Raw genomic sequence first — 12,168 nt, 5'->3', positions numbered from 1 at the left:
AACAGAACTGAGCCGAGCTTCACACACAGAGAAAAAAGGGACAAAGCTTCGGTGTCCAAACAACTGGGCTCATTAAAGCGGGAAGTTGAGGACAGGTTGACTTAGGGAAGACGGATGAATGTGTAAATTTATGAGACAGCCCATCTGTAGCCTGAAGCTTAGGGCTAAACGGTTAATTACGGTTTATGGACTGCAGCTAGATTGTGCTCTTAAGAGACAGCGTAAATAAAACATCATTACCCGGGGGGCAGGGAGACGAGGGGGGGGGGTAGAGAACTGGCCCGCGATAGAAGCAAAATTGACATTTTTGTGCCTCTGAGAACCTGTTGCTTTGCGACAAAGCTTCTTTTAATGCGACCCCGTCCGGCACCCGTGAATGGCCTCGGAGGGGCCGAGGGTGCGAGCTGTCCCACTGCCCCGTTTGCCAAATACACCAGAGTAAACAGAGGTTTTCTCACAGTAAACAGGCAGCGCAGTGAAAAGGGATATTTCAGCAGAACACTCCGAGGGAAGAGGGGCAAAGAATATTCCTAACAATACGGAACTCTCAAGAGGAATTCGTCAAATTAAACCTAAACGTTACACAGCATGCAGGTTATTTATGGAGACCTACATCTGAATACTTTTGCATAATTTCTTCCACGTATGTTCTGCATAGGGCTCAGACACGTACACGTACACGAACACACGAGCAGTGCATCTCTTTGTCTTGCTCTTCTGAGACCGTGCTGAGATTCAACGAAGCAATTTGCTTTTTCGTGATTCAGTGACAATGGAGTTTGTTTATTTCCCGCATTGTTGAATAGTTGAAAATCCCCATTTAGCATCTGTCAACGCTTCAGCGACTGTTTTTTTCTATTTTAGGGGTGACAGAGAAATACCAACATAATAATCACAACCAGCGCGAGAGAGGGGGGGGGGGGGGGGGGGGGGGGACGTGCTCGTAACACGGCGCTGTAATGTTCATACTCGGCTCGTATAAATGAGAGATATGACCGAGGAAAAGTGTTTAGGAGTGAACGCATGCGAGTTAAAAGAAAAGCTCCATCTAGTTATGATAAATTTTGCTTTGTGAGCGGGCGCGATGTGCAAACCGGGGTCCTGAGAGAAACAGAGCGAATAAACATCATTAAAAAGTGGATCCTGCCAAAGCCGAGGCACTAATCATCCAACCCGCACCACCTTTTTTAAACCCCCCCCCACCACCACCGCCATTACTCACCAGAGCTATTTACACAAACATCCAGATCCAGCAATTGTTCAAGGGTTTTTTACCAGCGAATGGAAAAGAGAAAACAGGCGATAGGAAAAAAAAAAAGAAGTAGTTTTTTAAGAGCTGATCCAGAATGTTACTGCTCTGTTAAAGCTCATTTCAGGAACCTGATATTTTATTTGGCCGAGTCCTGCGTTGCCACTAGAAACAAACCCGAGCCCCGTAAAATGTTTACCGTGGCGAGCGTTGGTCGGCGACGCGGCAACGCTATCAGTGTTCGTGCTAATATGACAGAGGTGGATGGATTCGTGCAGCAGCAGACCTCAGGATCATTATTCAGTCAAAGCTCAAACCCAACACCACTGGAGGGTTCACACACCAGATTCATGGCAGCCATTTGAGAGAATAAAAGATCCTGCGTTTTAAACAGGGACGGTCATTAAAATTCTTCATCTGCTAAGCGTCCGTTTAGCCTGGAACACTTCACCCCCTCACCCACCGGCCGAGGAGGAGCCGCACACAAACAGCGAGGCACTTTGCAGAGACGCTGCAGGGATGTGAGAGACGTGGGATTTCTGCACGGCCGTGTCCGCTATAATAGAGATGGGCCGGGGGGATTTACTGTGCCTTCTGCTTTAATAAATGTGACCGAACGCAGTGCACCCCCGAGGACGCTCTCAGCACCACACGCAGACTCGCACAAACTCGGAGGGAACACCACGTCATACACAAGAGAAGAACTGTTGACACCACCTGATATGCAGTGTGTTAACTTTCATTAATTTAATCAGACTTTCCATCAGTTTGGGCCAATTTCAACTTTACAATCACCCCCCCCCCCCCGACTTCTCAAACTGAGCTCAACTACTTTAATTACACTCTAATTTGTGTTGTTAAATAGTTTATGTTACCAAGGGAAATTAAACATGATACAAGATGTCAGAAAAACAGAAAACAGACATGAAATTAGGGAATAAGATTCTTAAAACCCAATTTCATATATAAAAACACATAATATCCATATCAAAATATCCAAATATAACAATTTTAAATCAACACAACAAATTTAAATCCAACAAACATCCAACTGATCCATTTGTTGACTTTCTTATCGACGAAGTTTTGACCCGAATCGACTTCTACACACGAGGACACCAGAATGAAAAAATGAGCTTCTGGCTATTTTCTCCTTCAGCAAACAGTTTAATCAGAAAAAGATGGAGTCAGTCTCTTCGTGTGATGTAAAGTTTGTGTGTAGATAACGGAAACGATGCTCACAAACATTTTTTATGCTTTTTAAAAAGATTGATCAGCTGCAAACACTCCACAGCTGAGCAGCTGTAACGTGTATAACATTATGTTTGCAACAAGCACGGATGTCTGCTTAGAGTCGTTCCAGCAACAAGGCCTGGCAGAAGTATTTTATTGTGCGACTCTGTTGGAGATCTCATTGTTTTACATTCTTCCGAGCAGGCATAACTTGGATGTTGCTAAGCAGTGGCTTAAAAAAAATCTGATTTGCCCGAAGCTGATCCAGATGTTTGGCCGAACAGCGAGATCGGCCCGGGACCCCGCAGACCCCCAGATATCCTCCTCTATCTGCACAACCGGCGAAGTCCAGACGGGCTGCAAACAACTTTCCATAACAGGACAGAGAAAAACAAAAATAATCCCAGCTTGTAAAATACCTTTGCGCAGCTTGTCCGGACGCCACATTTTCAAATAATGGCAGATGATTCAGCTCCATGAGCCGGGACGGAAAGCAACAGTCTTTTGTTTCCAGCTGTGTCGGTCTGAGGCTGGTTTACATGAACCTGTTTAAATCGACCTCAGATAAAAACTACAGAAGCTAAAATGCCAAGATGAGAAAGTCAAGGCCTCCGTCTTCCACCTCATCACGTGCTCGGCTCATTATGACGTCATATCATTATATTACATGTGGTGTTTGCGTGATCGTGTTCAATTTGAACCAAATAAAAAACAATAACAATTACATCATTCATTCTTTTGCAGCAGAAGGTCAAGACATCGGTCTCATCACATTGTTTGTGAAGACATGTTTACGTTTTGTTACGTGCGGGTTAAAAACATGTTGATAACACCTGGGGGGCATCAGGCGGAAAAGAAGCAAAGTAAGTTCAAATATTTTTAAATAACTTCTGGAGAGTTTTGCTCATGTTTCTCTATATTTATAAATTATTTGGTCAGTATTTCTTTAGCAAAATTTGAGAGTAAATGTCCGTATTTCTATCAATTATTGTGGTTTGTTGACTTACTCGATCTTTAGTGATTTGCAGCATTTGAAGATACTGACATCACAGTTGGTAAAATAGCAATGTAGCTGAACTGGGAGACAGCCACAGCCTCACCACTCACACCCCCCCCCCCCCCCCACACTGTGGGAGTCAGGCTGTGATTCACTCATGTAAACACTCAAAACGAGTGTTCAAACACATTTAATTGTCTCTTTTGGCCGCGATTAAGTGTTTGCCAGTTTAACTGATAATTTAAATCCTTGGCTGGCAGAATAACACTTCTACAGATTAAACTCTCTGGATGATAAATCCTCCTTTTTGCTCTTTTGGTGTTTCACGTGTGTGTTTTGGGGAATAGACGCAGTGCAGGGAGGATAAAGGCCCGAAGTCAACATGTAGGGATGAATGGCTGTGGTTGAAAAACGGGTCATGGTAGACAGCAGACTTGGAGACAAGTCTACACCATCCACCTTCAACAGTTCCTGCCAGATAGGGCCTGGGAGAACCATACCATCCCCCCCCCCATCGTCCCAGCCCAGGCCTCAAAAATGTGAGAAAATGCTGCCGGGTAATTTGGCCCGTACGATGATTATGGGGTTTTTTATATTTTGATATTCGACCCCAAGTACCTCTCTCTGCCTCTTACCAACATTGTACTGAAATGTCCTGTCAAAATATTTTGGAATTGTTGTCAGAGATCTAAATATGGACTCCTTGTGAAGCACACAAAACGGGATCAAATCCTAATTAGTATGTTGGGTAACTTTGTCCATGTGGCACCGACCTCTAAACAGTACATGAGGCAAGAAAACCTTAAACAAAATTCCCTGAAAAAATATACAACATTTCTTTGTGACTTTTATCATCTGTTGCACGTTTTTTTTTTTGATTTTTCATCACTGAAAATACATCTCTCCCCACAAAAATGAAAATTATTCAAACATAGCTCAGACACGCCCAGAAAAAGGAAAAAGGCAACATTTTTCAAAAACAAGACGCGACACGCAACATCGTCCCAACTCGCACCAAAGCTCGTCCACGGGGTCAAAAATACCCGGCGTTATGAACGGTCACATGTCCGCACCAGGAATGAAACAGAACAACCCTCAGACCGTGACGGCCGTGCCAGAGCAGCTCGGGGGGGGGAAACGTATACTTAACTGGCGCACCATGTGATTTGGCTGCGACGGGGATACGCATGTACTCCTTTAACTGCACATTAACCGGCCTCTGTGCAATAACAAGTTAACCTTTTATCTGGCTATAACAAGCTCTACCGCCGTATCCAAATAAACAGAGGATGCTATTCAATCGAACCCGCTGAAAGGACTTCTGGGGAATAAGTTGAAAAACACCCACTATTTTGCAAGCTAAAAACTCCTGAATGTTTGTGTTACCGTGCCACACAAAAAGAGAGCGCAGCGCTGCACTATGAAATCAAAATGCTGTTTGTTTGCTTTCTGCAGCTTGGTTTTGAAGCCTGATTTACTAAATATTTTTCTAGCTTTGCTGAGATTCAACAAAGCCCATGAAAGGGCAGATCACACGGCGCTGAGTCCGCACCAGAAACACCAGATCCTGGATGATAAAGTCGAATGTGGTACCGGGTTCAGACATAAACAGCCGATCTGGGAACACTGTAAACAGGAACATGACACTGAAGAGCCGGAGTGTCTTTTCCTGAAATCATCAGTCATCAATCAATTTACTTTCAAAACAAGTCAAAGATGTGACCAGCTTCCAAACTCCCGCTGCGGTCGTACCTGAGTCGGTGGCTGTGACCAGCAGGACGTATTCCCCCTGGGCCTCGCGGTCCAGGGTCTGCGTCAGGCTCAGCTGGCCGCTGGACGACAGGCTGAACGCCGCCTCGTCGTTCCCACCGCTCAGCATGTAGCTCAGCTGACTGTTGGCGCCTTGGTCGTCGTCTCTGGCAACGACCTGGAAAATACAGAAATCGTGAGAATCCAACTGCTGAGGACATTTTTTATAAAGTCCTGGGCTTCAATACGAATCTGAGCTTTTAATTTCCTGCTCATTTTTGCGTCTGGTGCAAATGTTGTACTTTTCACTTCAATCTCACATCTTTAGTTTCTTGTTTCCTCAAACAAAAATACAGTTAAACTGTCATCACATGTATTTAAATATGATTTATTGTCATAAAGTAAATCAAACCCAACTTAAATTGGTAAAGTAGCTCTCCTGCAGCCGCGATATAAAATCTGTAATTATCAAACAATAAACAGTAATATAACACTGACACGACCCATTTCCCCTCAACAGTGAGTCATTTGAAGTGCACTCAGCAGATTATACTTTTCTACTTGTAACTTTCGAGTATTGTTGAGTTGTGATATTGGCTGTTTTACTTCATTAAAAGTAAATATATTTTCTACCCAGGAGAATTTGCAGATGCACAAACTTTATACACAGTTTTTACTTACTAAGAATTTGGGTTTAGGATAGAGAACATCATGAACTGTACATATTGATTAAAATATATAAGTAAATATGCTAATGTGTTGCTACAAAATGGCCACTTTATGGATATTGTTGTCACGTGTTTTATATTATTTGATTATTAATGGTTGTTATTGATGCATTTAAGTGTAATAACAGTTTTAGAGTCGCAACTCGGGCTAATTTTTACTTTTTCATATAAGTGCCTCATTTTCTAGATTATATTATTTGTAAAATCTTAATCTGTGAAGTACCTATTACCAATAGAAGTGTATGTAGTTAAAATATACACAGAGTAGCACTGTAAAGTACCTTCAATTAAAATACTTTAAATTGAATTACAATAAAAAATACTCTTTTCTTTAATTCTTACAACTTCAGGTAAAATACCTTGAAAGTGAGATAATTACACATATTTAAATCAATGTACTTCAAAACTTTCCATCACCTGAGACAAAACTGTGTCTTTAAGTTTAACAAGGGGCGTTTCCGATAGTTACCACGACCACATACATATAAAAAGGAGGCTGTGAGAAACCCAGTACAACCACCACCTCCATTTAGTGTTTCCACTGAGGCAGCTGAGGTTTAATTACCATCACGGTGCTCAGCGGCACCATGAAGGTAATTGTTGAGGGGAGGCAGATCCTTACTGATTCACTTTGTCTAATCAGACTTTCCCAGGGAATCCACAAAAAGAGTCCAAGAAGCATCCTCTGCCCGTCAGGCGGCTCGAAGCACAGACGCTTATTCAGGAATCAAACCCTTAGCGAGTCTGATTCTTCACTAAACTACTGGTTTGCCAGAATGCATTGTGGGCGCCCCAGCCCTTCCTGCTGTGAACGCCGCAGACAGGCAGATCCAGGTTCGTGTACAGATGTGAGCTCTTGTGTGGCAAAAACCCACCACGTCTGCAACCCCCCCCCCCCCTCACATTACTGCTCCCTCATTTCCTCACAAGGTAAGAAAATGAAACGGCTCCGTCACTGGAAATCAGTGCTTTCCTTTCATTTTTTAAACTACGCACGCCTCATTTAGTCATCAAGGTGGTCAGACGTTTAATTTTCCTTGTCCAGTTTCATATTTCGGTGAAGCCCAAATCGTGCGCAGCGGCTCGCAGCAGAAAATTAATTCTTTATCATTTCAGGCAGGTATCTGTTATGGCATTTAGCAAAAATAAGACCACCGTGCAAAGTGGTTTAGTGCGACGATACCGCCGCTCACATACCTGCAGTTATTACGTTAGTATTTCAATAAATTTGGTTAAGGCATTACCCTGTTTGAGGTCTCAGGACTGTCATTCAAAACAATGGCGTCCCTCTTCACTCAGCAGGGCCTGTCTGTGAATGTTAATGACATCCGAACCGCTTGAATTTCAATGAATAGAAAGCAAACACACTGACCTGCAGAATGTTTTTCGGCAGGCTCTCCAGGTTCTCCAGCACGTTAACCGTGTAAGGCGAGAGCTCAAACACAGGTGAGCAGTCGTTGACGTCCAGCAGCACGATGTTGACGGTGGCCCGGTCCACCCTGGGGCTGCTGCCGCGGTCCGCAGCTTGCACCACGAGTGAATATGTAGAGCGAACTTCGCGGTCCAGCTGCTTGGCGACTGAAATCACCCCCGTGACCGAATCAATCCTGAAATCAGAGTTGGCGTTGCCCGCCGAGATGGAAAATCGAATCTGGCCATTGGTGCCGCCGTCAGCATCGCTGGCGAACACCTGGATGACATCGGTCCCCGTCAAGGTGTTCTCCTCGATCTCGATGTCGTAGATATTCTGCGAGAAGCTTGGCGTGTTGTCGTTGACGTCCAGAACCATCATGGTCACATCCATGGTTGAAGACAGAGACGGTTCTCCTTTGTCTGTGGCCACAACTGTGAGGGTGTAGTTGGAAAGCTCCTCCCGGTCGAGTTCCCCAACCAACCTGACGTCTCCATCCACTGTACCGATGCTGAACTTGTTACCGTAGGGTCCTTTGAGGGAGTACTCAACGTAGCTGTTGGGCCCGCTGTCGGCGTCCGCCGCCTTGGCGGTAAACACCACCGTGTCCACAGGCGTGTTCTCCTGGATGTAGGTCATCTTCTGGGAGGTGAAGGTCGGCGAGCAGTCGTTGACGTCCAGGAGGATGATGGACACCTGAGCCGTGCTGGTGAAGCGGGTCATGGGAGGTGGAGCCAGGTCGTTGACGGTGATCACCAGGTTGTAGAAGGATTGTGTTTCTCGGTCCAGGGCCCTCTTGGTCTGGAGGACTCCTTCCTTGGTGATGACGAAGTGACTCTGGGGGTCGCCAGAGGCAATTTTGTAGGTGAGCTGCGCGTTTAGGCCTGAAACACAGAGACACACATTCCCAAGAGTGAATCAGGAGAGAAGGATGACTGGGACATTTCAGGGTTATATTTAATTTACCGTAAACTAGGTAAAAACACAAGTTGATTAAATTTCCTTTGCTTAAAATTTAGAGCTTCAACAACCAAAATCGACTGATCTACCACTTTTATTGAATGAAAGTTGAGGGTTTATACAAAGTAAACGATGCAAAATCAAATGCAATTAAGTTTCATTCAAGTGCGCATTTGTCTGATGTTCGGTTTTTGAATGACAGTAAAAGTCTTTCGAAGTTTGAACATTTTACATCGGAGGTAGATGTTTTTATGATTCCAGGTTTAACTGTGTCATTTTTTCTCAGAGTGAAGGATTAACCAACATTTAAGTTGAGGAAAATGTGAAGAATTTGCCTTTCAGCAGACGTTGCATCTTCTATTTTTGTACATTGACGCTGAGTTATGATGTTTTCTTTCTATTTGTTATGACCTTGCATTAATAAAAACAAGAAAACTGATAACTGCAGCGTATAATGGAGGTCAACTGCTGATATCCTTGACTGTAATCCATTGTTCCAGATGCAATTGTTAGATTTGCTGTGTGTGTCTGAATCAGGCACCTCTGAGTGTTATCAACATCCATTTCCACAAATTGTACGAGAGCAGCAGCTGTAGCCCTGGCTGCCGCTCCTGTCCTCCAAGTGGACGGTTCATTCATGCAGCGTGGCGGATCGCTATCGGGACAGAAACACCACAGAGAACCACTTCCTGGACTGATAGCGCCATTGTGCTGCCGTCGTGGAAAATCCCTCACGACTGACACATTTATACAAATGACATAACTGCAGTTTGACGGGAGTTGGACGGACGCGGTAAACTATCTAACTTTGAAATCTGGCCTAATCCGCACCACTCCGCTCCAAGTGTGTGTGTGTGTGGGGTGGGGGGGTTAAAATGAGCTTAAATTGAGCGTCTGTAATTCAACTCAACGGGGTATTCATGTGGAAAGCGCCGGCACCTTCCCACACTCCAGCGTGTATTTACAGTACACAAGTAATCCCTTATCAGAAGCCAGAGTGCTGCTCCCACCAGCTACGCCGTCTCGGGACAGAGGCTGGGGTCGGGGGGGTCAGGGCTTGGGAAGTGCTTAACAATGGCGGTGTCTTATTTTGACGCTGGAAAGCGGCAGCTATATATCTGAGAGGATGACGCGGTCAGATTATGTGGACGGGGTGGAGGACGAAGCCAGACTCTGGTCGAGCACCAGGCAGCGTATTTTCCCAGGAATGTAGGTCAATATAACCACATTAGGCCCGGGTGAAGCGGTAATTACAGCGGGGGAGAGGAGCGGTGAATGTTCAGATGCCGCGCCGGCACTTGACGAACGCAAAAGCCCACCACCTGAGACGCAGAAATAACTCCGGCCACTTAATCACACGCTGAGGACGCTTGTTTTTCATCAAATCATTCATGCGTAGCGCGACATAAAAATGAAAAAAATTAAATGTAGGGTTCGAGAGCTGCTGTGTAACCGACTCTCGTAACAAAATGACAGGCCTGCATTAAATGGATCTTCCATGGTTTTCGCTCACACTTGATTTATACACTTCAGAAGTACATTAGTGCTTCACGTTCTCACAGGAAGGGTTTGACTTGAATAAACCGACGTCTCTGCAACACTTCACCGGGATTTAAACGTGATTTAACTGGGATTTAAATACAATTCAAAACATGACGTGAGTTCTTTGCCTTCGTGCAGCTTCATCTGGATTTTGCAGAACGGCAACATGCTTCTAAATATAATGTGTTGTCAAAGATACGTCCAGTCAGAGTCTCCCTAAATCTGACAATATGGAGTCAAATCAGTGCCAACATACATCCAACCTCACGGTCAGTATTTTAGCAAAATGAAACTGCAGGTAATTAAAAGGCTGCAGTTTGATTTTCATGTTTTCATCTAGTTAGCAGCATTACACAACTCTACTGGAGGGATAACCACAAAACTTAATGGAAGGATGCATTGTGGGTAAGGAAAGAACACATATAATTTTGGTGTGGATCCGGTCAGTGGCTGGATCGAAGAATTTGGAACATTGCAAGATTCGGCTTTGGGATTTTTTAAAACTATTTTCCCAGGAATGATTCATGGATCTTGATTTAATAACCTACCATGTTTAGAGGACTTTTATTGAGAGTAATTCCATTTACATGTACGTACCATCATCGGCGTCACTGGCCCCGACAGTGATGATACTGGATCCAGGCGGCAGACTCTCAGAGACGGACGTGCTGTACGCCGTGGTGTTGAAGATGGGCGGGTTGTCGTTCACGTCCAGCACGTTGAAATACACCCTGACCGTGCTGGCCTGCCCGCCGCCATCCTGAGCCCTCGCCGTCAGAATGTAGTACTGCTGCGCCTCGTAGTCCAGAGTACGCGTCACGTTGAAGACTCCCGTCACCGGGTTCAGCAGGAACGTCTCGTCCTCGTCGTCTTCCTCCAGTGAGTAGGTGACCTCTCCGTTCACCCCCGAGTCAGAGTCGCTGGCCAGGATCGCCGCCACGATGGAGCCTGCGGGAGTCAGACGAGTTGAAACACGGAGGCGAGAAGTTTGATTTTCCCTCCAAATACAAGTAAATTACTTTATTACATCTGCAGGAGGTAAATACGGCTCTTTATTAAAACCAGACACCCAGTGATCGTGTTGCCAATTGCTAAAATAACATTCAAATGAAAACTCACTTGGCCTTCGCTGTTTTGGAACAATGGATGTTTTAGTGATTAAGATATCACAGATTTAATAGATTAAACAGCCAACGAGTGAATGTTTTTATTTGTAGTTTCTGAGTTTGATTCGATGCATGATGATCAAACTCTTCTGTAGAAGTTCCAGACCCTTTTCAGGATTATTGTAAATCCTGCTGGCTGTTGATAGATTTCCACATAAATCAAATATCAGCTATCGTCCCTTTGTCCTGTTGAACTCTTAATTTCCCCCTTGAGGAAAACAGAGATGATTTGCGAGCGCTACGACCGTCTTATAAACCACTACAAAGAAGCTGCACCCGATAATTCGATGCTCTTGATGATTTTAACAGAATCGACAAACGGCTTTCGCAGAAGTCAGATCAGTCTCAGAGTTTACCTGGTGCCATGTCTTCGGGGATATCAAAGGAGTACGTCGAGCGGGAGAACTTGGGCGTGTGGTCGTTGATGTCCTTGACGGTGATGTTCAGCCGCATGTCGGACGACTGCTTCCCGTCGTCGGCTCGCACCAGGAGGGAATATTTCGACCGGCGTTCCCGATCCAGTTTCTTGGTGGCGATCAGATCGCCGGACTCCGGGTCGATCCGGAAACTCTCGTCCGCCCCACTGATGATGGTGTAGGTCACAAGAGCATTGGGACCCTGAGGTGAAGACAGAAAATAGATATTATTAGTTACGGTAAATCGTACGTGGTTTTCTTTACCAAACTGAATTGGAAGTCAATATATTCTAGTTTGTTTTCTAGAACATCTCAGGACATACATCTGGGGCCAGTAGGTTAGAGTATTTACCTTCTGAACCTTTAACAGGTTCAAACGTATGTTCTCAGGTCACGTAGAGGGAAAGCTTCATGATTACAAGCATCAAAGCAACTGTATCTGGTCGGAAATCAGATTTCTCACCACATGTTGGTGAGTCACATCTCCAGAACAAACTACCTTCTAATCCAGCATGAATGAAACCCTTCACTGACTCCTTCACAGAGACGGCAGACAGGTTTCAAAAAGGGCCGTGCAATAGATGGCAAATCAAATCAAACACAAGAAGAAGGAGGAGGAGGAGGAGGAGGAGGAGGAGGAGGAGGAGGAGGAGAAAGTGGACGTAAAGAACTTAGACCTGCGACTCTACACCCTGAACAAACAGGAAAACTTTATGA

General features: G+C 44.8%; 1 protein-coding gene across 1 annotated transcript in view; it reads right to left on the bottom strand.

Annotated features, from left to right (window-relative positions):
• Nucleotides 1-12,168, bottom strand: part of LOC117769114 (protocadherin Fat 4) — a 102,751-nt gene that overhangs the window by 30,101 nt on the left and 60,482 nt on the right. Inside the window, 4 exon segments of the mRNA XM_034597745.1 lie at nt 5,232-5,406; nt 7,329-8,251; nt 10,467-10,817; nt 11,392-11,653. Coding sequence (XP_034453636.1) covers nt 5,232-5,406; nt 7,329-8,251; nt 10,467-10,817; nt 11,392-11,653 — 1,711 coding nt within the window.

The sequence above is a fragment of the Hippoglossus hippoglossus genome, chromosome 10 (genome assembly GCF_009819705.1).
Source record: "Hippoglossus hippoglossus isolate fHipHip1 chromosome 10, fHipHip1.pri, whole genome shotgun sequence".
Taxonomy (NCBI): Eukaryota; Metazoa; Chordata; class Actinopteri; order Pleuronectiformes; family Pleuronectidae; genus Hippoglossus; species Hippoglossus hippoglossus.
Note: the sequence above shows the minus strand (reverse complement) of the source record. Positions and strands in the feature narration are given on the sequence as shown.